The sequence below is a fragment of the Euphorbia lathyris genome, chromosome 1 (genome assembly GCF_963576675.1).
Source record: "Euphorbia lathyris chromosome 1, ddEupLath1.1, whole genome shotgun sequence".
Taxonomy (NCBI): domain Eukaryota; kingdom Viridiplantae; phylum Streptophyta; class Magnoliopsida; order Malpighiales; family Euphorbiaceae; genus Euphorbia; species Euphorbia lathyris.
This window is the reverse complement of record NC_088910.1, coordinates 112804354-112832098: the sequence shown is the minus strand read 5'-3', so window position 1 is coordinate 112832098 and position 27745 is coordinate 112804354. Positions and strand designations below refer to the sequence as shown.

The 27745-nt window shown below is 37.0% G+C and overlaps 1 protein-coding gene across 1 annotated transcript; it reads right to left on the bottom strand.

Annotated features, from left to right (window-relative positions):
• Nucleotides 1–2291: 2291 nt before the first annotated feature.
• On the bottom strand, nucleotides 2292–4402 carry LOC136210669 (geraniol 8-hydroxylase-like). Its single transcript, XM_066002036.1, has 2 exons — nucleotides 3476–4402; nucleotides 2292–3160 (listed from the first exon to the last, which is right to left on the bottom strand). The coding sequence occupies exons 1-2, from the start codon at nucleotides 4355–4357 to the stop codon at nucleotides 2555–2557; spliced, it is 1488 nt and encodes a 495-aa protein (XP_065858108.1). The 5' UTR covers nucleotides 4358–4402; the 3' UTR covers nucleotides 2292–2554.
• Nucleotides 4403–27745: the final 23343 nt, after the last annotated feature.

Here is a 27745-nt window from a genome sequence, read left to right as displayed (position 1 = left end):
GATAGCCAGGCACTCATGTTTGTAGCTTGAATGAAGTTCTTCATCCTATTCTTCCAAAAGGTATAGTTTGACCCGAAGAATAGGGGAGGCCTAGTAATGGACAGCCCCTCAGGTAATATCTGAGTTGTCTGGTTTCCAGGGAGAAACCGAGTGTTGTTTTCACCCATGGTATGGATCAACTCAAGGTTGTTATACCTTTAGTAATGAGCTTTTAGGCTCTGATACCACTTGTTGGTCCCTTATAAGGTTGCAAATATAGTTCCAAGGGGGGGGGGGTTAGGAACTATTTTACCTTTTTTAAATGATTAGGGCAAATTTCTTTTTCTTAAGAAACGATTATATGACAGCGGCGCTGATCAATCGACAAGACACTGGCTTAGTCAACTAGTGACTATGTCAGTTTCGTTGCTTAGGTCAGGAAATAGCACTTAGAGTCTATTCCTGAACTAATTCATTGGCAGCGCACAACTCAGCTTGACCCCTTTTACTTGGTCGGTTTTAGTTTGTTTTAAGCAAGCAATATAAATACGGAGTTAAGGTTTAGAAATACTTCACTCAGCAGATTTATCCAGGTTCGGCTTCTTCTAAGCCTACGTCCTGTCCCCGGAACACTTCCGAGATTTCGAATCCTCTATTGAGCTCTTTAAAGGTAGAGCCTCAAACCTTTTACAATATCAGCAATTGAGTATGACAAGAGTACCTTCCTCTATACTTCTACTCAATCCTAATCTCTCCGCTGAGTACTTAAAACCGAGTACTCAGCCTCTCCTTTCTATTCCTAGAAATGATTAAGATTTGTCCTAAACAACAATTGCTAAAACACTTTAGATGATTGAGGATCAATCACTCTAGACTTTTACACAAATGAATAAGCTTGTAGTGTAAGAATTTGCTTTGCTTTTGATGGAGAACTTTTGTACACGTTTGGTCAGCGTAACGACTTTTGCTCAAAGTTCTCTGTTGAATGTGGATTCTGAATGCTCTATTTATAGAGAGCTGTGAGAGCTTCTGGTTATTTCGAATTTCGAAATAACCGTTGGAGGGAAACGGCTTCATGTCGCTTTCACTCAGTCTGTTCAGCAGTTCTCTTAGCCAATCAGATTCCAGCATCTTCTGTTCTTCGGTCAGTGTGGCAGTATGTTCCTCCATTATAGGTAACGTCAACCAGACAGCTTGCTGTGTCTTCTGATCTTTACTAAAAGAGGAAATACTTTGTCTGGACGCTGCCTTGAGGTCAGCGGCTGTCTTGTACGTTTTGTCGAGACAGCTCAGCAGCTTCATGCCGAAGTTGTCTACGTGGATCTTCTCGATCCTTCATTGGTGAGCTGCGTTTCAATACTCAACGGCAGCGTTTTGAAATACGCGGGCTGAGTGATCTTGGGCTTGTTTGACTTGGGCCTTATGATCTTTATGTCTTATAACGATTATAAACTCAACATTGAACAAACACATTAGTAACAATAAATCAAAGCATTTAAACTTAGTGTGTTGTAGAATATTTAATTTCACTTAATTAATTTTGTCAAATCAAAATCCTATGGAAAGGTGTTTCAACAAATTATATTATAGAACAAATACAAAAATGGTCCATATAATATTTTTTAATAAAATTTTATATTAATATTTTGTTTATATAAGAAAATATATTTTTTAAAATATACGTTAGAACATATATTTTAACTTTTAAAACACGAACTATGAAGTTTAGAACATACGATATATTTTTTAGAACAAGTTTATATTTTTTAGAACATGTGTCATGTTTTTTCGAACATAAGTTATAAATTATATTATAGAACACACGCAAAAATGATTCACATATCTACTGATTTTTTTAGAACATTATGCTTAATTTTTAGAACACAAACTATAAACTTTAGAACATACGATATGTTTTTTAGATACGTTATGTTATTTAGAATATGAGTTATAAATTATATTATAGAACAAATGCAAAAATAGTCAATATATTTACTGATTTTTTTAAAACATTATACTTAATTTTTAGAACACAAATTATAAAGTTTAGAACGTATGTAATAATATTTAGAACATCGTCCTTAACATTTTAAAACATAAATTACAAAAATATAGAGGAATTAAATAAATAAGAAATTGGAGCATGTTCTTTGAATTTTTTTTCTATTAACAATTCATTATTATGCACATTTTTTTTTCTATTAATAATTCATTATTATGCACATTTCTTTTTTTTTCTATTAATAATTCATTATTATGCACATTTAGTCGATATTAATAAGTGTATGGGTCAAATATTACACAATAGAAGATACAAGAAAAATAGTATATTAAGCAGCGCACGACATAATATACAAGAAAATCAATTAGCTTTGTAATAAGTAGCATGGATTGTAGGTGGAAATGCCTGGGTTCGAATCCTACCATCAACATACAACAAAGTGTCATCACCTAAAAAAATGGTTCTCACAAGAGCCTCTCCTATATATATAATATGGAATACATATACTTTTCTCTTTATATTAATTTGATTAAGAGATAATAAAAAAAAAAGTACATTCACCAACATAAATATCTAAATTCTTGGGTATGGTATAACTCGAAGAGGATTAGCCTTCTCTACGGTACCCCCAAACTTATCATCCATGTTTAACGTTTTTGTTTCATATCCTTTTTCAATCTTCCAATCAAAGTTGTTAATAAGAGATCCCAAAATAAGATGCAACATTCTTGTAGCCAACGATAATCCAGGACAAATTCTCCGACCGCCGCCAAACGGGATAAGTTCAAAATTTCGGCCTCGTACATCCATATCTAACTCCAAAAATCTTTCAGGAAAAAAAGAGTTAGAGTTTTTCCACATGCTACCATCTCTACCAATAGCCCAAATATTAACTAGAATTTGAGTACCCTTTGGGATTATAAACCCACACATTTCCACATCTGCCCTTACTTTTCGTGGAAGCAAGGGAATCGATGGATGTAATCTCAATGTTTCTTTCACAACTGCTTGTAAGTATGGTAATCGACCTATATCTGCTTCTTCTACCAACCTTCCTTTCCCAATTTCCCTCTCAATCTCTAGTCGAGCTTTAGATAGAGTTTTAGGATTCCGGAGAAATTCTGACATTGCCCATTCTATTGTACTCGAAGTTGTATCCGTTCCAGCAATGAATAAAACCTGTTTCCATCCAAAATGAAATAAAAGAGTAAAGTGATCTACTAACCGTTTATAATTTCTTATAGTAATCTATTCGTTGATCTAACTTTATTAAAAAAGTTTAATAAATCACTTTAAGACCTTTTTAAAAATGGGTAAATTACACTCATGGTCACTCAAGTTTACCCATTTTAACATTGTGGCCACTGAACTTCAATTCTTAACGGTATGACCACTGAACTTTGTACTTTTTAATACCGGTGGCCACTCAATTTTAACTAATTCCTTAAAGTGACCAATAAAGCAAATTATTAAGCAAAGAGATGGACAACGAACCATGAGAAGATGTTTGATGGATTGTCGATCCAACTTCTCTGAGCTACTGCCTTCTTCGTTGTGGTTTAGAAGAATCTCTAACACGTCATTGCATCGGATATATCCTTCCTTCTTTCTTAGCTCAATCCTCTCATCAATCATACTATCCAATATCCCAAGTAACTTCCCGAAATAAACACTCATACGACGCCGTATACCTTGTGGATCAATCTTTCTTAAAAAGGGGAAATAATCTGACAGATTAATCTTTCCAGCTTCCTCCACAATCGACCTAAAAATCTCCTTAAACTCTCGTACTCTATCGGAACTCGAATCGGTCAGATCCAGAGAACATATAGAACTTGACAACGTATTCAGCATTGTTCTGAAAGCTACTTCGCCAATATTTACAGCCTTGCTTTCCCGGCAGCTATCTTGAACGTCAGAGATCAGTTGTTGAATTTTGTTGCGGCGGAATTCTCTGTTGAGATCAAGTTTCTGATTAGCAAAGATGTAAGAATTGCATATCTTTCTAAGATTTCTCCATTCTGCCCCTAAAGGCAACCATACAATAGATAGGTGGTGATCTTGGGCATGGGTAGCATCAGGGACAGGTCGGTCAGATAGATTTAGATCGTGTGTTTGAAAAGTTTCTTTAGCTAAAGTAGCATTGGAAATTACTACTGTGGTAATTTGACCGAGTTTCAAACTCATTATAGGGCCATGAATGTTGGCGAGTTTGGCTAGGGATTTGTGAGGTTGGGTACCGAGTTGGAGGAGATTTCCGATGATCGGAAGCGGAAATGGACCCGGTGGAAGCCTGCCGGAACTTGCAAACAAATGAAGCGCCCAAACCAAAGTGAAAGAAGACAACAGAAAGATCATGAGGAGATGGAGATCCATTTCTCTCTGATTTTCTTGGGTAGGAAAATTGAGTGGCTTGTTCTTATATAGATAATCAAGTACAGGTGTGCATTTTCATGTAGTACACTAACGATTCCTACAAATTCTCAATACAAATTCAATTATTTAGTAAGATTTATTGCCCTAATCATTATTTAATTAATTATGGATCCGCTAAAGTTAGATGTGATATGTATAATATCAGTTGGATTAAATTTGTATCCTGACTCACTAATTCAGAACACAATAATTCGTGCTATTGAAAAGTTGAACTCCACTTACGTAGTCCGCTACATATATTGTCATAATGCCTTGAATTAGTTCCTATTCGGAGTAGTATTGGGTTTCGGATTCCTAGTTGGATTAGGATCATGGGTTCCTAGTGGAATTGGAATCATGGATTCCTAATGGAATTGGGATTATGGGTTCCTAGTTGGATTGAGATCATGGGTTCCTAGTGAGATTAGTTTAGATTGGGTATTATAAATACCCCATTATGTAAACCTAATCATTGTAATCTGATTTTCGCCTCCTAATAATATTATTCTCCTTCTGCCCCGTGGACTAGCCAACACAATGTTGGTGAACCACGTAAATCTGTGTTTTTCGATTGTTTATTATTTTATCTTTCATAATTCCGCACAACAAACTGGTATCAGAGCTTTCGGTTTTCGATCGGGGTTTTGTTTTCTGGAGAGAAAGATGTCTGCGATGAACGTGAAAATCGAAAAGTTTACTGGGAGAAATAGTTTCAGTCTATGGCAGATCAAGATGCGGGCTTTGTTAAAACAACAAGGTCTGTGGACGCCGTTGAAGAAGGCAACGGGAGAAGTCACTGCTGAGATGACGATTCTGGAAGAAAAGGCACATTCAACAATTATGTTGTGTCTCGCAGATGACGTCATCACTGAGGTCTCAGACGAAGAGACTGCTGCTGGTCTGTGGATGAAGTTAGAGAGCTTATACATGACGAAATCTCTAACGAACAAACTTCTTCTGAAACAACGTCTGTTTGGCCTGCGAATGCAAAAAGGTATGCAACTCAAGGATCATTTAGATCAATTGAACACATTATTACTAGAATTACGTAATATTGATGTGAAAATTGAAGATGAAGATGCTGCTTTGATTCTGTTGGTGTTTTTACCGCTTTCATATGAGAATTTTGTTCAATCATTTATTGTTGGTAAAGATTCTGTGACTTTGGAAGAAGTTAGGTCATCTCTTCATAGCAGGGAGTTGCGCCATAAGGCGAGCAATACAGGTGCAGATAATCAGGCCTCTGGACTGTTTGCCAGCGGCAGTAAGAGAAAGGGAAACAGTGGAAAAAAGAAGTCTAAGAAGCCGTTCTCAAAGGGTCCCAAGCTAGACGACACCTGTAATTACTGTAAGGAGAAAGGACATTGGAAAACTGACTGTCCATAAAAGAAGAAGAAATCAGAAAATCAACCAGGTTTTGCTGCTGTAGCAGATGGCGACAACAACTCTGAAAATGATATTGCTCTAGTTGCTGATGGACACACTCATCACTCTGATGTGTGGGTTCTTGATTCTGGAGCATCTTATCATATTTGTCCAAGTAGAGAGTGGTTTTCAACTTATAAGCAGGTAGATGGAGGTAGCCTTTCAATGGCTAATAGTCATGTTTGTAAAGCAGTTGGAATAGGCTCGATCAAGTTGAGGACACATGATGGTAAGTTCTGCACGTTGAACGAAGTCAGGCATGTTCCATTGATGACGAAGAATCTGATATCTCTGAGTCTGTTAGACAGCAGGGGTCTCAACTGGTCAGGAAAAGATGGAGTTCTACATGTCTATAAAGGTTCTGATGTGATTTTGAAAGGTGTGAAGCATGGTACTTTGTATTTCTTGCAAGGTTCCACTGTTACAGGTTCAGCTAATACTGCATCGTCAGAGATTGACCAGGAGGATATGACAAAGATATGGCATATGAGACTTGGTCATATGGGCGAAAGAGGGATGCAGATTCTTTCAAAGGATGATCTTCTTGATGGTCATAAGGTCAAGAGTCTAGAGCTTTGTGAACACTGTGTCTTTGGGAAACTACATCGCAGCAAGTTTCCCAAAGCTATTCACATAACAAAAGACACACTTGATTACATCCACTCTGATTATGGGGGTCTATCTCGAGTTGAGTCTTTGGGAGGTCACATATATTTTATGTCTCTGATTGATGATTATTCAAGGATGACTTGGGTCATCATGATGAAGCATAAAAGTGAAGCTTTCAAGAATTTCAAGCAGTGGAAAGCATTGGTGGAAAACCAAACAGGAAAGAAGATAAAGAGGCTGCGAACTGATAATGGTCTGGAATTCTATTCGTCTGAGTTTGATCAGTTCTATAAGGATGAAGGGATTGCTCGGCATCACACAGTCAGGAATACACTGCAACAGAATGGTGTAGCTGAACGAATGAACCAGACATTACTGGAGAGGGTGAGGTGCATGCTCTCTAACGCTGGGTTAGAAAGAAGATTCTGGGCTGAAGCGGTGAACACAACATGTTATTTGATTAACCGCGGACCACACACCGACATACAACTCAAGACGCCTACAGAAATGTGGTCAAGAAAGGTTGTTGATTACTCAAATTTGAAAGCTTTTGGGTGCACAATTTACTATCATGTTAATGAGGGTAAGCTAGAGCCAAGAGCCAAGAAGGGAGTGTTCATAGGCTATGGAGATGGAGTTAAAGGCTTCAGGATCTGGTCTCCATCAGAGAAAAGGGTCATTTTGAGCAGAAATGTAGTCTTTGACGAAAAATCTGGGCTTAGACCCATTGTGAAGCCTACAACTGCAATAGAAACTGATAGCATTGATAAACAGGTGGAGTTTCAGGTCATACAGAGTGAGAGTGGCTTGAAGGAACAAGAGTTAAAAGCAGAAATAGAGCTACCAGAATCTACACCATCAGTTTCTCAACCATCTGAAGCTACATATCGTAGCTTAGCTCAAGATCGACCAAGGAGGGTTGGAGTTAGGCCACCTAAGAGGTATGAGGACATGGTGGGCTATGAACTACAGGTTGCTGAAGAGGTGGACACTCGTGAACGATCAACTTACCAAAAAGCTGTTTCAGGTGCCGATTTTGAGAAATGGCTTACTGCTATGGGAGATGAGATGGAGTCCCTTCATAAGAATCAAACATGGGATTTAGTCATACCACCTCCAGGGAGAAAGATTATTACTTGCAAATGGGTTCTCAAGATGAAGGAAGGGATATCACCTGTAGAGGGAGTCAAGTATAAGGCTAGAGTTGTTGCTAGAGGTTTCAATCAAAGGGAGGGAGTGGATTATAATGAGATATTCTCACCAGTAGTCAGACACACCTCTATTAGAGTGTTGCTAGCTATAGTTGCACATCAGGATTTGGAGCTTGAGCAACTTGATGTAAAGACAGCCTTTCTGCATGGAGATTTGGAGGAAGAGATCTACATGACCCAACCAGATGGTTTCCAGATTCCTGGAAAGGAGAATTATGTTTGCAAGTTGAAGAAGTCCTTGTATGGACTTAAGCAGTCTCCCAGGCAGTGGTATAAGAGGTTTGACAGTTACATGATGCAGCTGGGCTACACCAGGAGCCCATATGATTGTTGTGTCTATTACAATAAACTAGAAGATGGGTCCTTTATCTATCTGGTGTTATATGTAGATGACATATTGATAGCTGCAAGGAAGAAGCACGACATTCAGAAGTTGAAGGGTCTTCTCAGCGCAGAGTTCGAGATGAAGGATTTGGGTGCAGCTCGGGAAATTCTAGGAATAGAGATTTACAGGGACAGAAGCAAAAGGAAACTTTTTCTGTCACAAAAGGGCTATATTCAGAAGATCTTGTCAAGATTTGGCATGTCTACCGCAAAGCCCATAAATACTTCTAGTGCTGCAAGTGCACATCTGTCTATTGCTTTTGCACCTAAGTCTGTTGAAGAGAAGGAGTACATGTCTCGAGTTCCCTATGCTAGTGCAGTAGGAAGCTTGATGTATGCAATGGTCTGCACTAGACCTGATCTTGCACAGGCTGTTAGTGTTGTTAGCAGGTTTATGGGTGAACCTGGCAAGGAGCATTGGCAAGCTGTGAAGAGGATCTTTCGGTACTTAAAAGGTACATCTGAAGTTGGTCTCATTTATGGAGATGATACAGAGTGTTTGGTGACAGGTTTTTCAGACTCTGATTATGCTAGAGATGTTGACAGTAGAAGATCTATGACTGGTTATGTTTTCACTCTTGGCGGTTCAGTTGTCGGTTGGAAAGCTACTTTGCAGCCTACAGTGACTTTGTCTACTATAGAAGCAGAGTATATGGCACCGACTGAAGCTGCTAAAGAGGGGATATGGCTTAATGGACTGGTTAGTGATCTTAGTCTACATCATGATCAGGCTATAGTATATTGTGACAGCTTGAGTGCAATTTGTTTAGCCAAGGATCAGGTTCATCATGAGAGGACCAAGCATATAGATGTGAGGTATCATTTTCTGAGAAGTGAGAAGAGGGTCAAGGTGAAGAAGGTAGGCACTGCTGACAATCTGGCCGACATGTTTACCAAGCCTGTTCCGTAGAGCAAGTTTCAACACTGTTTGGACTTGCTAAACATCAGAGATTACTAGTTGCCTATGGGCAACTCTGAGGCAGAGGAAGAAGTCTGTTCATCTGGCACTATCATAGGTGCATCTGTTATGTTTTCAGGAGGATCCAAGTCAAGGTGGAGATTTGTCGTAATACCTTGAATTAGTTCCTATTCGGAGTAGTATTGGGTTTCGAATTCCTAGTGGAATTGGAATCATGGGTTCCTAGTGGAATTGGGATCATGGGTTCCTAGTTGGATTGGGATCATGGGTTCCTAGTTGGATTAGTTTAGATTGGGTATTATAAATACCCCATTATGTAAACCTAATCATTGTAATCTGATTTTCGTCTCCTAATAATACTATTCTCCTTCTGCCCGTGGACTAGCCAACACAACGTTGGTGAACCACGTAATCTGTGTTTTTCGATTGCTTGTTTATTTATCTTTCATTAATTCCGCACAACATATATAACATAATATATATGCTTCCGGCTCACTATATATATATATATATATATATATATATATAATTTTATTTTTCAGTCTTCCTATATACTTTATATAAAATTTCAAATCCATGTTAGGAAATAATATAAGCAACAGAAATAATAAAGTTTTCATAATATTTCCTTAACCAGAGGAACGAATATGTATGTTATTGGATTAACGTATTTAATATGTTTCAAGATGATTTATCAAATTATCTCTTAAAGATTATCTACCATTGATGTGGCGTACCAAAACTTGATCGAACGTTGATCATTAGCAACCAATCGTAAAGTGCTTCTAACAAAAATCCACACAAACCTCGAGCCGCATAGCAACATGAAACTACTACGTCCATTTCGGCTTGTATGTGTGTGTTCTGATACATAGAGTTAGCTTAAGTTCATGCATGTAGGGGTATATATAGTGTTTTTCTTTTTATTGTGTAATTGATGTTCTAATCACATTAGATAAAACTAAATCAAAATAGGAATTAGAATAACTATTTAATCTTAACTCTATAATACATAAACATATATAGATAATTCAATAGTGAGCAATTAATATAAATATTTATAGGATAAATATTACCTTTCCTATTTAGATTTTAACTTGTTTAATTAATTTAGGCTTAATACTTCTCCAACCCCCTTAACTTGTCCAAATTGTTCATTTTACCCATCCAACTCATCGAATGTCCTATTTACCCCTTTAACTCCATAAAAATGGTATTTCTCACCCCATTTAACTTATCCAAATTTGTCATTTTACCCCTTCTCAACTCATCGAATATCCTATTTACCCCCCTTAACTCCATAAAAGTGGTATTTCTCACCACTTATGATTCTATTTACCCTCTTAACTCCATAAAAATGGTATTTCTTATCCCTTTATAGTAGTAAAAAAAGTTGAAAAGAGAAAGAACGAATAAAAAATACAAATAACAAGAACATTAATATAAACAAGTTAAATACATTATATGTAGGGATAATGTACCAAAATAGGCCTATGATTTTTGGAGAAGTATCAATTTAGGTTCCACTTACAAAATAGCATAAATATAGGTTTAACGTTTAAAAAAGTTATCAATTTATGCTTTGATACCGGATTGTAAGGAGTGAAAAATACCACTTTTATGGAGTTAAGGGGGTAAATAAAACATTCTATGAGTTGGGAGGATAAATGGACAAGTTGAAGGGGTGAGAAATACCACTTTTATGAAGTTAAAGGGGTAAATAGGACATTCGATGAGTTGAGAGAGTAAAATGGCCAATTTGGACAAGTTAAAGGGGCTGGGGAAGCATTAGGCCATTAATTTATAAATAATTATAAGGGTAAATTCCAAAAACAACCCTTGTGGTTTCATGTTGTTCAAAAAAAACCCCTATGGTTTGATTTTACAAAAAAAAGGACTGTGGTTTACGCCGTTACCCGAAAAACGGAAAACGGCTTAACGGTGTTAAAATTGCTAACGTGGCAAGGGGTAAAGTTGGAAAAATATTTTTTTAATATTTTTTTATTTTTCTTTTTTATTTTTCTTTTTCTTCTTCTTCTTCTTCCTCCCCTCCTCATTTTCTTCTTCTCCTCCTCCTCCTCCTCCTCCTCCTCCTTCTTCTTCTTCTTCTTCTTCTCTCTCTCTCTTCTTCTTCTCCTCTCTCTCTCTCTTCTTCTTCTTTTTTTTTTTTAAATTCTGAAATCTAGACGTTACGTCTGAACTTCAGACGTTCAACGTCTGGATTTCAGACATGTTGAACGTCTGAAATCCAGACGTTCAACGTCTGAAATCCAGACATTAATGTCTGGGTTTCAGACGTCCAGAATTCTGGAATTTTCCAGAATTCTAGAAAATTCCAGAATTCTGGAAAATTCCAAAATTCTGGAATTCTAGAATTCTGGAAATTAAAAAAAAAGAAGAAAAAAAAGATGAAGAAAAAAAGAAGAAGAGAGAGGAGGAGAAGAAGAAGAAGAAGAAGAAGGAGGAGGAGGAGGAGGAGGAGAAGAAGAAGAAGAAGAAGAAGAAAAAAAGTAAAGAAAAATAAAAAAAATAAAAAAATCTGGAATTTCCAATTTTACCCCTCTATTTTAACACTGTTAAGCCGTTTTCCGTTTTTTGGGTAACGGCGTAAACCACGGTCCTTTTTTTTTGTAAAAACAAACCACATGGGTTTTTTTTTAACAACATGAAACCACAGGGGTTGTTTTTGGAATTTACCCTAATTATAATTACTCTAGAAATCAATTAATCAATTAAACCCTAATATGCACCATAATTTTTGGCTAGGGTTTCTCTCTCTCATATTAGAGCAATTCCAAAATTATCATGTTACCCTTTATTATTAATTCTTAGTGCGTGACTCATCATGTTCTTACTACAGCTAGTTGTATATGTTTATTGCAATTCGCTTAATGATAAATTGGGTATCAAATTAACTTTTTAATTTCTATCTATTAATTCAACTTAAATTAATCCAACGAAACGTATAACGGAGTGAGTGTACCGGTTTAAGAAAGAAGTGTCTCACTCCCCTAGAAGCCATAAAAAGTCAAGTTGATTTGATCTTGTACCTTCAGTATATAGTTACAGTGATAATAAGTCTGACATTATCCTTTTAAAAAAAAGTTTGACATTATCCTCTTAATAATTTATCATAAAGTTAAAAATCACCAAAATAATATACAATCATACTGAACCCTACATCTAAAATAGTGTTGGTCTTCCTATTTTTTGACTTCTCAATTATTTTCTAGTAATTTGTCGTTCCTTATATACTATTGGTGTAATGCTGGTTTAAGAGAAAAACTAGTGTTAAAAATTTTGTTTAGAAAGAAAAATCAATGTTAAACTACGATAATATTAAAAATATCACAAAAAACACTAATAGTATAACATGCCCAGTAATTTTTACTTGGTCAGTGACAGATCAAGTGAATTTGATCAGTAACCGTTAGATCTAGACTTATTAAAATCCAACGGTGAAGATTAAAATCATCGTAAGGCTTAGATTATGAGTAGTTGAAGGACCAGGCAAGTGCTCCATCCTCTGACTGAACGGAGCCGAAGAATGAATAACTGGTTGTACAATTTGTGGAGTACCCTGTTGGAGAACATGCTCAACTGAGGGACGAACAACAGAAGAATGAACATAAATCATTCTGCTACGACATTCGTTCCACGATCACCGCACCAATTGATATCGGAATATCAATTACTTTCTGACAACGAACCTTAAGTCACTTGAGAAGGAAGAAAACAGTTAGCCAGGGGCCGAAGACTAGTGAACCATCTGTTGAGCGATTTCCGTAAGTGCACGGTATACGCTTGTAGTAATAAAAGATATCGATCCCACAGGGAACGTTTTTTAACAAAACTTATTTACAATCGGTTAAATTTACTTTTAGGTTTATGATATGGAAAAATCGTTTAATCGGTTTTGGTTTTGAAATTGCTAGAATGAGAATTAGGTTAGATTATGAAAACGTTAGAGAATATTCTGATTTAAGAATGAATTTGCAAGATAGGAACGTTCAGTACTTTTTAGAAAAGTAAACAGATGTATTTGTTTGCATTAAGCAACGAAAACAACTTTAAACTTTGTACGAATTATAAAGATGAAATAAATGACAGAACTTCTAATTAATTGGCTTTGAACATGACAAAACCCTTTCGGGATAGTTGCCCTTAATCAAATTAAAACTCTTTCGAGATAATAATTTGCCTAAGTATTCAACAAAGTTTCCTTGTAAAGTTTTTGGATTAAATACGTTTTAATGAAAACACCAGCAGTCACTTTAGTGGATTGGTTACCATAAGTGCTGCATAAAAATCTATCGAATAGAACAGACTTTATTAGATGAAATATAAATTGATACAAGTTTACAGAGAACATGGAGCATGGAAACATTTGACGACTTGCAAGTGAACGGGTTGTCAATCCTTTCCTTGGGTTTCGTTAGAGTTTGTCAGGCTCAGGGGCGGATCCTCTACTCAATCTTCTCGTTGAATCTTCGTAATAGAGACTGGGTCGGTCTACTACCAAAATGAAAACTAAACTGGAACAATGTCTAAACGCTACTAAACTTGTTATTATTGAATAAACAATGTGTGTACAGCATATTGCTTTTTACAGAATCGAAATCTAACTTCTGAATCACTTGACTCGGAAATTCTGCATAAATTCTATACTAATCTCTTTTTTCTACATATCTTCAACTCTCCATCAACTCTTTATTTATAGATGTTGAAGAGTCTTGATTGAAGTGTCGTGTCCGTTGCGAAAGGACGTCTTTATCCACCCGAACGATCGTGTTTCGTCAAAAACGAAAGTATGTAACTAAGCCTCTACAAACTCCTGCTCGTACCCAGAATATTAAATTCTCTACTGAGAATGGGGGAGCATCAATTGGTCTTCAAACGGAAGGAAGGGGAAACTGAGGAACGCGTGTCGCGACCGTGAATTTGGGGGCCGCGGTCGCGGCACGGAACGTTTTTCGGCTCTTCTGCTTTCGTTCACGTCCTTGATTTGGCGTTATTAATTTCTGTCGTCTTCGACTCCTTTTGTAGGGTTTTTCTTCTGTTTTTGAGCTCTTTTTGTTCCTATTTGGATTTTACCAAATATTTATGTACCTTACAAGAAAGAAACATATTCGAGAGTAAAAGCTTTCTAAACAGTTATAAATAGCATAAATTCGTAGCAATATTGATATAATTATTGATGATATATTAGGTATATTTTGGGCTTAACAAATCTCCACACTTAATCTTTTGCTAGTCCCGAGCAAAATTTTACTAAATTTATTCTTTAACTAACCTCGTTATTGAAAATAAAACATATATCTCTGTATTACCTTTTGAATTAGTTAAGCCGAAAAGACTTACTTCGCATGGCAAATTTATACGCAAAACATCAAACTAACTTAGTATAATATACGATATATCATTCGTCTTGTATTTCCAATTTTGAATTGAAGCATTCGGGACGATATAAGCACGCATGTTATTGAGTCTTTCGTCTCAAGGCATTTCAAAGCACAAAATTTCCTTTCCCAAACCTAAACTAATATATGAAATATATTATATATTTAAATAAGTACTTGGGTTAATTATTTCCTTAGTTACGCCCGAGATAAGGGTGGTCTTGATCGTAACTTTATACATATTTTTATTTTATTGCTTTGTGTTTGCTTAAGAGGTACCGACCATGCCATGGGTGGACGCAATCGTTACTTTAAACTTATACACGCTTATAATTTTTGCTTTAAACGTTCCTTCCATACCTCGATTGTGATAAGGGTGGTCGCAACCGTGGTCAAAAGTAAACGGTACTTAATTTTCTTCCCTTTCATACCTCGATTGTGATAAGGTTGGTCTCAATCGTGGCCAAAAGTTAAGGATTCAACTAATTGATTAATTAATATGAATTATAAAATTAAAATTGGGAAGAAGAAAGATAGCACATTCATCCTATATTGACTTAAAATTCAACATTTATTATGGCTAAAGTTTCCTTAAAAACTTCAATTGGTGTTAATGTAAGACGAAATCAAACCGAGCTAAAAATTGTTAGTTCAATTTAATGCCTATAAACCTAATTGAAAACTTAAAATAAGATTTATTGAATCATGAATTGCATGATATAAAATAGAGATTGAAAATAAAGAATTTTTGAAACTAAAATACATTCAGTCGAGACAATTTTACTTAAAATCGTATCGGAGATTTGTGAAATTTTTTGAAAAATAGTACCCGTATAGAAATATTATTTCTAACAATAATGATAACCTAAACAAATAATCATATTAACTTATGGTTAATTTATGAATATATGAAAAAAAAATAATGTGTTGCAATATATTAGTGTTGAAAAATAAAATGTGTTGCATTTATTCGTTTTGCAAAATAATATTTTCGTAGCATTTATTCGTATATATATAGAAATTGATATATGTATATCTCATCCCACACTTAAATTGGACCATGTCCTCATTGGTGCAAAAAGTGAGAAAACATAAAAATGTAAATACGAAATAAGGCATACGAAACAAAAATTGAAATTGAAGGAAATTAAACATCCAACATAAAATTGAAAATAGAAAATGTACCAAACATATGAAAATTAAAATTGTACCAAATATAACAAGATAAAAATAAAATGAAATGAAACAACCTATGCTCGAGGCGGGGAATCCGGAGGTGTAGGTGAAGTCTCCACATTGCGGCGTCGGAAAAAGGAAAGCATCCGATGCCGAGTCGATCTATGCTCACGCCTCAAAAGGTTGAGGTTGTCATTCATCACCATATTATTTTCTACCAAATCATCAATTCTTAAGTTCATTTGACGATTGTTGGAATTGATTTGGTTCAAAATTCTCCGTAAATCTACCGGATCATCCGCTTGAGGTGCTTGGGGTTGTGGTTGAGCTTGGGGTTCATCTTCCTCTCCTTCCGCCTCTCCGTCGCCTTCGGTACCTGCAAATTGAGAACTTGAAGCGCCACCACCCATAGTGCCACGAAGGTGGGCAATACGGGAGGCATACGAAATAAAGATGGGGGGACCTTGTGGTAGCAATAAATGAGCCCGCTCAAGAGCCGAGATGTCCAAAAGTGGAACATACCCACGGTAGGTGGACATGTCAAAATCAGCCAATTCACCCCGAGCTCCCAACACAATAGCGGTGATAAAATTACAAAGAGGGATTTGAATGGTAGTAGCCCTCGAAGCACGGAACAAATTATCGAACAACATGCCAATGCTATCAATCCTCAAACCTTTAAACAAGCTATCCAAAACATATAAATCCCGAACTTGAACCTTGGAACTCTCCACACGACCAAACAAGGAGAAACTCAAAAATTTGTGAAAGTAGAACACACAATTGTCCTTAATCAACTTGCTTGAAGTGTTTTTGGAATTAAAATAGTCTTGGTCCGAAAGAGTTTGTCAAACAGCATCATTATCAAAATCCTTAGGCTTATCATAAAAATTAGAAGTAGGGAAACCAAACATATTTCCCATTGCTTCATAATCAATGGTGTATGTGATACCATTATTCCTAAAAGAGATTGAGGTTTTCTTCTTGTTCATGGTCAAAGTGACCAAAAATTCCACCACATATTCATTAATACGCGGAAAACGCATATTAACGAATTCTTGCCAACCCAACGCCTCAATAAAAGCATCAATTCGAGTAGAGAAATTCAATGTTCGTACCGAATGGAAGTCTAAGAAGTGCATATCCACAAATTGGCGGTCGGCTTGTGAAAAATGTATGAAACGAACGGCTTCCTCCTCCGAAGCGATGTCGAAATAAGCTCCACATTGAACCCGAAGGCGATTAGCTTCCGTAACAGCGGGCTTGTTACCAACACGCTTAGTCCTAACCATGGTAGTGGTGTTTAGTGTGTTTTAGGGTTTGAGAAGAAGAAGAAGAAGAAAAAGGAATTGAGAGAAAGAGTAAAGCTTGAAGATGAGTTTGGGGGTTTGAATTGGAAGTGATTGAAATAGAAAAGAGGATAGAAATTGGAGTGAATAAATTGGGAAGAGTAAAAGTAGGTTTTTGGGGAAGAGTTTGGAGTAAGGGATTGGGTAAAAATAGAGGTGATGTGAGGTTTGTGTAAGAGGTAGGGTTATATAGGGTGATTAGGTGAATGTATAGGTAGAATAGGAATAGGAAGAGGCAAAAATAGTGGCAAAATCGGAATCAAAAGGGCACATATTACGCGTGTCGCGACCGCGAATAGCAAAGCCACGGCCGCGGCACGCGATTTTCAGGGAATTCTCCTCCTGAAATTCGTCCGTTTTTGCTGCTCATACCGAGAATTATTAATTCTCAGTAGAGAATTGGTCAAAATGGCCTATTTGGGTGCCTATTGACATGGTTTGTGCAATTTTGTTGATGATTTGGTTCCTGAACTTAATATAAAGTGTCTCTACACTTAAAAACTAAAATAAATGACATTAATTGCAAGGAAAACCAAAGGATTAACCTTAATAAATTGAATTAAAGTGTAATAAATTGGTTTATGAATAATTAATGAAACTTAAATGTTCATTTATTCATATAAGTTAAAAGAATCATATTAAGTGCATAATAAGTGCATATAAATATATATTAATTATAGGAACTTAGTCAATTGAATGAATTAATGTTTTAAACTCAATGAATGAAGTTTGTGAAAATTGGATTAAGTGTGAATATATGTTTTAATCAAGAAAACCATGATTGTTCAATATTATAGATTTTATATAGATTTAACCATGATTATATAAGAAATGGAATCAAACATACATCTAACCTTTGTAAAATTAATAAATGAACTAAAATGAAATAGAACTTTATTGAATAAAACAAAAATTAAAAAAACAAAGAATGAAACCAAATAATACAAAAACACACAAAATATGCACAAAAAGAAAAACTATAACCTAACTATTCTATATACTCATCCCTATCAAACGGGATATTTCTGGCCTTAATACGATCAATTTGAAACTGCACGAAAGTTTCACGTTCCGGTGCAGACAGAAAGTGAGGCCCTGCTCGAAAGACACGTTTTACAAGTCCTTCGTGCTCGAGAAATTCATAGTCAATTGTCGAGAAGAATTCATCATCACTCCAGGGAATATCAATGGTACCCTTTGTACCAAGAATTATTCCACAGATTATATTGCCGAACCCAATCTTCTTATCCTTGGATCGAGAAGCGGCGACAAGACCCTCCATCAGAATCTTTGAAGAATCTACTCCATTTCCCTGGAATATATCTCCAAGAACATAAAGATATGTGTCACGAACCACACTACTGAATGTGCGACCGAATAAACTGTGACACAGGAATTTGTGCAGATACAGTATGGTGTTGGAGCGAAAAGAGTGATTATAGGCGAGTTTTGAATTGAATCGCCAGAATCCAGTGAGCATTCTCCAAATGTCCGAGGATGTCATGTCTCGTCCAGGATGACGTTTGATTGTATCCCTCGGGGGAAAACCAAACCATGCATGCAACTCGGGATAACCGAAAGTAAAGATTTCGCCTTCTCGACGAAAACTGAGACGTACTCGGCATTTGTTAGTGAAACGCACGGTACAGAAGAATTCGAGTATCCAGTCGCCTATTATTGGAAATCGCATTTGGGCGAATTTTGTCCACCCTAGGCGTTCCATATAGCGGCTCATGTCATCAGTAATGCCTAATTGGATGTTAAGAAATTCATCCATATACAACATTCCGGTGAAGAATTTGTAACGGAGATTCCAATAACGCCTACCTTCATCGTGATTGAAGATAGGAAAGGGCGCCCCATATCGCTTGGATAAGTCATGGCGTTTGTTGCTTGAGGCAGCATTGTGCCTTGAAGGTTTGTATTTGGTAGGCATGGTGTTGGTTTGAAGGAAACAAAGTTTCTGTTACTAAATGAAAAATGGTGTTTTGAAGAAATCAGAGGTCTGATAAAGATGAAAAGAATTGTAATCAGAACTTGAATCCTCCAGGACTAATTTATAAGAGTTTTAGATGAAAAGAGGTGTTGTTTTAATCATGAAAAGGTATAAAATTACACCTCTCGGGAACGAAAAAACTTAAGGTTTCATTTGTCAAGAGGTTCGTCGAAAGGTTAGGATGTTTCAGACTTAAATGTGCAGGAATTACGCGTGTCGCGACCGAGAATTCTGAATTCGCGGTCGCGACACGCTGATTTCCTTGCGGAAATCAAGCGTCGTAAGCCATGTCCTGATTCACGATAGAGAATTTATTATTCTCGGTAAGTTCAGAGAAAATCTAACCTATTTGGACAAATCTGAAAAATAGAATTCTCGGCAGAGAATTGCCTGAGACTTCAATTTCACTCTAAATTCCTAAAATCAAATCTAAAATTATGAAATAAACATATTTTATGCATATAAATCATAACATAAAGTTATCTAATCACAAAAATTGGCATTTGAAAAAAAATAAAATAAAAAAAATAAAATAAAATAAAATAAAATAAAATGAACAAAAATATAAAAAGAAAATAAAACAAAATAAACTGTGATCGAAAAACTGAGTGATTTATACGTCAGAAAATCTTGTTACGAATGAAATTTCTATTTGTGGAATATTTTCGTAATAGATTTTACATCGATTACCATTAACTTTGAAACGAATTCCGTGGGACGATTACCATTCTTTATTTTTGTTTTTGTTTTGTTTTCTTTTTGCGACGCCCTTGGAATAGGCGTCATTTTAATAACGCGGAGGGACGTGCAACCCCGCACTCTTAGTTTGGTTTGCACTAACAAAAACAAAAATAAAAATAAAATAAACAAAAAAATAATTAAACTAATTTATTAACTCTTCTAATTTTTCCCGACACGCTACACCTCCTTCGGAAATTAACTAAAGTTCTGTTATTTGTCGACAAAAATAAAAGCGTCGGAACATAAAGGAATGATTCAATTAAGAGATTTTAGTCTTGGTTTTGAAGTTAGGGAATTTATGAAAAGTTTAGGCTAGTACTAAACTAAAGCATTGAGTCTTAACCCAAATGTTATCTCCATAATGAACTTTGAAAAGGCAATAAAAATGGGATAGTTGAGAATTTAGCGAAGACTCGATAGTACACAATTTAAACTTGAATCTTTGTGAGGTATTTTTGAGCCTAAACGAGTTCGCACGAGAACTCTATTTCTTTCACAATTTTTCGAGAGCTTTGACTTCACTCGACTCATAGAATTTGCATCTAATACCGAGTTAAGTACACTTATTTTTGATAAAAATGCAATAGATGATAAAATGAACTCACTTAGGCTAATTTCTCTTAATATATTTTTCTCGTTTTCATTACCCTTAGGAAATCCCCTTGATCCTATTAACCAACTTCTTTGCTAACACCCTTGTAACATTTAATCCTTTTTCCTCTTGTTCGAATACCGACAAAATCAATTTGCACTCAAATCACTTGGAAAAAGTCACGGCCTTAACAAACGAGCACCATAAGCCTTCAAAATATTGTTTTTGTGCCTCTATCAAAACAAAGGATACAATAAAAACAAAAAGGCATTCTCAAGCTCCACCCGAGCAATTTTGAAGTATATTTTGTAAAAATCGCCAAGACCGAAATAAATAAAAACACGGTGCAATCACAAAACGGTATTTTGGAACTTGAGTCTTTTTAAACTAACCACTAAAAAGCCACCCACATTACAACCCCCCTCCGGGTTCATTTTTAATGTTGCCTAACCATGTTATAGGAGGAAAAACCCGGATGAAAATGCAAATTCAACATGATCTTGAGTAAGTGCAAAGAAGAGTGCGAAAACACTGACCCACCAAAAATTGAGCGTAAGAGTGAAATTCCTTGGTGAGGTACTACCGAGTTCTCAAAAGATGATCGGCTCCCGTTAATATCGCCTATTAAACTTAATCATGGAGGTCTCAAATAAGTTTTTGTACTCAATTGCTTGCGTAGGTACTTACCGAAACCTTTGCATAAAACCGTAACTTTGAAATCACGCACTTGGTAAAACCAACCTTCGGTTTGTTTCTCAATTATCTCAATCCCTTGTCTTTCGATTTCTTTTACTTGAGGACAAGTAAAACTTTAAAGTCCGAGGAGGTTTGATAGGGGCGTTTCGTCCCTATCTTTTAGCGTGATTTACGGTTTAATTTTAGAAGAAATAAATAAGTTTAATTACAAAAATAAAGCGTTTTGATAAAATAAAGAAATAAAAATAAATTTCGTACTTTCAGTTAATTTTCCATGTTTTTGATTAGTTTAGGAAATAAAAACGTCAAGCTAACTCGGCTCGCAAGATTTTTATTTTAGGTACGAGCAAGGAGCAAAAATCTACTCAAATACGCGGGGCGTATCATCCTTTACGCGGGGCGTATCATCCCTTACGTGGGGCGTAAAACATGGTGTCAGCAATAATTGCCTTATCCGCAGACACCATGTGGAATTGACTCAGCATACGCGGGGCGTATGCCACCATACGCGGGGCGTATGACACATGTCAGAAATAATTGGCCTAATCCTGAAAATCAGACTGCATTGTCTCCCGGAGTCAACTCTCCATACGTGGGGCGTATCATCTTTTACGCGGGGCGTATCATCTGTTACGCGGGGCGTACTTCAGCTACGCACGACGTAAAAGCTCCAATTCAAGCTATAAAATCTCAGAAACTCATTTACGCGGGGCGTACTTCAGCTACGCAGGGCGTGTTTGAGACAACAAGACATAGAATTGGTCCACATGCAGGAGATTTCTAACGGAATGGGCACTTACGCGGGGCGTAGACCACCTTACGCGGGGCGTATCATGGGTTTTCTGCACCAAATAATGTTGCTCCATACTTATACCTTGTGAAGTTACATTTTTGCCCCTAGCTTGATGTATAAATAAGAGTGACTAGCACTCATTTAGACATCTCTTGAAACCTTGTACATAGCTACATTTTACTTCTTTTGATAGAATTCTTGTTGTTTTAGTTTTAGATTCAGTTTTTATGTAATAAAACTCTACCACCTTGAGAGCTTGTTCATTTGATCCGTCATTCGTCAAAGTTCCGTTCCATCCTCATCCACCAAGCTCGAGAGTTCCACCTCCAAGACCTAAGAGACGACCTTGAGTCCGGTTAGCTAGTTCCGAGGGCCGATTCTTCCCTCTTCACTTGCTAACTAGCTTGCACTCTTCCTATGTACTAGGCTTGGTTGTACTCCGCATTTACGCTTTCCATATTTATAATATATGATTTGCAATTTCCGTTTCTATATACGTGTTGATGTTTATTGCTTGTTTTGATACTCATAATTGACTATTGTGTAGGGGAACGCGATTTCCGACGCCATTCGGGCTATCTTTAGGGACTCATATAGGTGTTGCCTTACCGGAAGTGACAAACCGGAAACCGTAGGAATTGACAAGCCACGGAACTTACGGGCCCTAGTTTCTGGTCCCCAGCATTAGACACGCCTTGACTAGGAACCACGTAGTCTAAGTACTTCATGGGTCGGTCGAACTACACATAGTCGTCTTTGCAAGAGTAAATTGTCAACCGAATATATTCGGAGTTATTGCATATTATAGTTATAACTTATCGTCACCCATATCATTCCTTAGAGTTTTCCGTTACATAAATCTGTCTCACCAATAGGTTAGGAGTAGTTTGTAGTTGTGTCTCACACCAACTCAAAGTATTCACCGCTTAAATAACGTATAAAACCGAGTCGTTTAATACTTGCAGTTATAAATCCCGTGGATTCGATACCCGGTCTTAACCGGATTATTACTTGATACGACGGGGTACACTTGCCCCTAAGTAGTCGTAGCGTCTAGTAGAGTTAAGTAATTTATAAAGATCATATCCGTAGACATAGAGTCCGCACTCATCATAATATATATATTTCGTCGTAGAAACTCTACCACTAGGCGAAACACCTACCAAGTTTTTGGCGCCGTTGTCGGGGATTTATAATTTCTTGCAATATTAGTCAAAAACGTTTTATTGTTAGTCTAAGCATTTGTACATATTACTTTCTTTTTGTGAATAATTTATTTTGTTTCATACTAATAATCTTCTCCATGGTATCATAGTTGTCATTTGTGGGACGATCTCATGGATGACGAATGTTCGCACCAACAATCTCCCTCGCAATTTGATGTGGTAATCTCTATCCTTAAAGATATTCAAGTGAGATTATCTAACAATGAGGCATATTGCAGGGATTTGGGAAATCAAATCACTAGATTGACGTCTCGTATTGATTCAACCGCGGACGAATCAATTCGAGACGCCAATCTGGGTGGTCAAATTGTAGGGGTCGAGTTAATTGAGCCCTCTCAAGAGGAGTCCCCAAGTCATGTAGGATGTCTCAACTGCGAGGAGCCGGAAATCCTAATCGATAAGCCGGTTGTGTGCGGGCCCATGGAAATAAATCCAAAGCTAGAAGAGTTTGAGGTTCCTTCTACCTCGGAATATTTCACTCTTTTTGAACTACCAAAGGAGTCAAAAAGGGAGCAAACGAAACTCTTCAATAATTTCTGTAAATATAGTTTTTGGTTTTTGTTAAATTCTTTTGAAGCTAACAATCCGTTTTGTAGGTACGGATTGTTTATTCAAGAATTTGCATTTCTAACGCGAATGGAAGCATACACCTAGGAGGAAATGCTAAGTCGAGCTCACCGACTATAACGTAGCGCTTCTTGGGAGGCAACCCAAGCTCGAATAAGGGAGTTTTCTTTCCCAACTTTTATTTTCCGCATGTCATTTCTTTTAAAAAAAATCCCACTTTATCTAAAGGAGAATAAGCCACGCGGGGCGTACACACCTATACACCCCGCGCACCGTGCTTGTTATTTCTGTTTTTGCGTGAGTTAATAACATTCACGCGGGATGTATCCCTGTTACGCCCCGCGTGCTCCACCTTTTCCATAATAAGATGGCTCAGAGCTCGGAACACGCGGGGCGTCCCTCTACATGCACCCCGCGTATCTGAGTCTCTGGCCCCGGTGCACTTAAAAAGCCTCTTCTACGTGGGGCGCCCCCAGGGATACGCCTCGCGTAGGATCTGACCTTCAGGGTCCCTTTTTCAGCTCATTCTTTATTTTTGTTTTTGTTTTGTTTTCTTTTTGCGACGCCCTTGGAATAGGCGTCATTTTAATAACGCGGAGGGACGTGCAACCCCGCACTTTTAGTTTGGTTTGCACTAACAAAAACAAAAATAAAAATCAAATAATTATCAAAATAATTAAACAAATTTATTAACTCTTGAAATTCTTCCGACACGCTACACCTCCCTCGGAAATTAATTAAAGTTCCGTTATTTATCGTTAAAAATAAAAACATCGGAACACAAAGGATGGTTTAATTGAGAAATTTTAGTCTTGGTTTTGAAGTTAGGGAATTTATGAAAAGCTTAGGCTAGTACTAAACAAAAGCATTGAGTCCTAACTCACATGTCACCTCCATAATGAACTTTAAAAAGGCAATAAAAATGGGATAGTTGAGAATTTAGCGAAGACTTGATAGTACACAATTTAAACCCGAATCTTTGTGAGGTATTTTTGAGCCTAAAAGAGTTCGTACGAGAACTCTATCTCTTTCACATCTTTTCGAGAGCTTTGACTTCTCTTGACTCATAGAGTTTGCACCTAATGCCGGGATTAGTACACTTATTTTGGTTAAAATGGCAATAGATGATGAAACGAACTCACTTAGTCTAATTCTTTTCTTAAATTATTTTTCTCGTTTTCATTAACCTCTAGGAAACCCCCTCGAGCCTATTAACCGACTTTTTATTGTTAATACCCTTTTTAACATTTAACCCTTTTTCGTCTTGTTTAAATACCAACAAGATCAAATCGCACCAAAATTACCCGAAATAAGCCAAAGGCCTTGACAAATAAGCACCAAAAGCTTTCGAAATCGTTTTTGTGCCGCTCTCAAACGAAAAAGAAAAATACAATAAAGAGCAAAAAGGCATTCTCAAGCTCTACCCGAGCAATTTCGAGTTATATCTTATGAACTCGCCAAGGCCAAAATAAAAATACGGTGCGATCATCAAAATGGTATTTAAACGCGGGTTTTCAAAAATTAACCACTAAAAAGCCACCCACATTACAACCCCCTCCGGGTTCATTTTTAATATTGCCGAGACCATAACATAGGAGGAAAAACCCGGATGAAAATGCAAACTCAAAGTGACTTCGAGTAAGTGCAAAGAAGAGTGCTAAAACACCGACCACCAAAAATTGAGCATAAGAGTGAAATTCCTTGGTGAGGTACTACCAAGTTCTCAAAAGATGATCGGCTCCCGTTAATATCGCCTATTAAACTTAATCATGGAGGTCTCAAATAAGTTTTTGTACTCAATTGCTTGCGTAGGTACTTACCGAAATCTTTGCATAAAACTGTAACTTTGAAATCACGCACTTGGTAAAACCAACCTTCGGTTTGTTTCTCAATTATCTCAATCCCTTGTCTTTCGATTTCTTTTACTTGAGGACAAGTAAAACTTTAAAGTCCGAGGAGGTTTGATAGGGGCGTTTCGTCCCTATCTTTTAGCGTGATTTACGGTTTAATTTTAGAAGAAATAAATAAGTTTAATTACAAAAATAGAGTGTTTTAATAAAATAACAAAATAAAAATAAATTCCTTACTTTCGGTTAATTTTTCTTATTTTTTATTAATATTAGAAAATAAAACATCAAGCTAACTCGGCTCTCAAAGATTTGTATTTCAGGTACGAGGAAGGAGTGAAAATCTACTCAAATACGCGGGGCGTATCATTATTTACGCGGGGCGTATCGTCATTTACGTGGGGCGTAAAACATGGTGTCAGAAATAATTGCCTTATCCGCAGGCACCATATGGAAATGACTCAGCATACGCGGGGTGTATGACACATGTCGGAAACGACTGGCCTAATCCTTAAAGTCAGACTGCATTGTCTCCCGGAGTCAACTCTCCATACGCGGGGCGTATCACCATTTATGCGGGCGTAAAAGGTAGTTCTTCAACGTAAAAAGATCAGAGACTCATTTACGCGGGGCGTACTTCAGCTACGCAGGGCGTATTTGAGACAATTAGACATAGAATTGGTCCATATGCAGGAGATTTCTGACGGAATGGGCACTTACGCGGGGCGTGTATCACCTTACGCGGGGTGTATCATGGGATTTCTACACCAAATAATGTTGCTCCATACTTGTACCTTATGAAGTTACAATTCTACCCCTAGCTTGATGTATAAATAAGAGTGACTAGCACTCATTTAGACATCACCTTCTACCATATACACCTTGTACATAGCTACATTTTGCTTCTTTTAGATAGTTGTGTAGTTTTGTAGTATAGATTCAGTTTATGTAATAAAACTCTCCCACCTCGAGAGCTTGTTCGGTTATTCCGGCATTCCATCAACGTTCCGCTCCATCATCTGTCACCAAGCTCGAGAGTTCCACCTCCAAGTCCTAAGAGACGGCCTTGAGTCCGGTTGGCTAGTTTCGAGGGCCGATTCTTCCCTCTTTACTTGCTAATTAGCTTTGATCTCATCCTATGTATTAGGCTTGGTTGTATTCTATATTCTTACTCTCCATATTTATAATATATGATTTGCAATTTCCGTTTCTGTATACGTGTTGATGTTTATTACTTGTTTTGATACTCATAATGGACTATTGTGTAGGGGAACGCGATTTCCGACGCCATTCGGGCTATCTTTAGGGAGTCATATAGGTGTTGCCTTACCGAAAGTGACGCTCCGGAAACCGTAGGAATTGACAAGCCACGGAACTTACGAGCCCTAGTTTCTGATCCCCGGCATTAGACACGCCTTGACTAGGAACCACGTAGTCTAAGTACTTCACGGGTCGGTCGAACTACACATAGTCGTCTTTGCAAGAGTAAATCGTCAACCGAATATATTCGGAGTTATTGCATATTATATTTATAACTTATCGTCACCCATATCACTCCGTGGAGTTTTCCATTAGGACCTTCCAGTTCTAAAGAACCATAATCGAATGTTTTGACGACTAAATATGGTCCTATCCATCTGGACTTAAGTTTTCCTGGAAATAAACGAAGTCGTGAATTAAATAACAACATTTTATCCCCAACATTAAAGTGTTTGACTTTAATTTTGGCATCGTGCCATTTTTTCACTTTTTCTTTATAAATCTTTGCATTTTTGTAAGATAGATGGCGTAACTCATCTAACTCATTTAAATCGAGCAAACGTTTCTTACCTGCTTGTCGTAAATCAAAGTTAAGTTCCCTAATCTCCCAATAGGCTTTATGTTCTAATTCGACTGGCAAATGACATGCCTTCCCATACACTAAGTGGTATGGAGTCATTCCGATTGGTGTTTTAAATACAGTACGGTATGCCCATAACGCATTATTTAGTTTACAAGACCAATCTTTTCTTGAGGATGAAACTGTTTTCTCTAAAATCCATTTGAGTTCTCTATTTGATATCTCTGCCTGACCATTTGACTGAGGATGGTATAGCGTTGATACGCGGTGGCGTACTCCATATTTTTTCATAAGTGTTTCAAAACTTCGGTTTATAAAATGAGCACCACCATCACTAACGATGACTCTCGGACAACCAAAGCTACAAAATATATCGTCAAGAAAATTAATGACAACTTTAGAATCGCTCGTCGGGGTTGCAATTGCTTCAACCCACTTTGAAACATAATCAACGGCAACTAATATGTAAGTTTTACCAAAAGAAGGGGGAAAAGGTCCCATGAAATCTATTCCCCACATATCGAAGACTTCAACTTCTAATATGGTTGTGAGGGGCATCTCATCTTTCCTTCCTAGATT

Coding starts and splice junctions, on each gene's coding strand:
- LOC136210669 (XM_066002036.1), bottom strand. CDS start 4,357: ATGGATCTCCATCTCCTCATGATCTTTCTGTTGTCTTCTTTCACTTTG. Junction 3,161..3,475: donor CCATCAAACATCTTCTCATG/GTTCGTTGTCCA, acceptor GGATGGAAACAG/GTTTTATTCATTGCTGGAAC.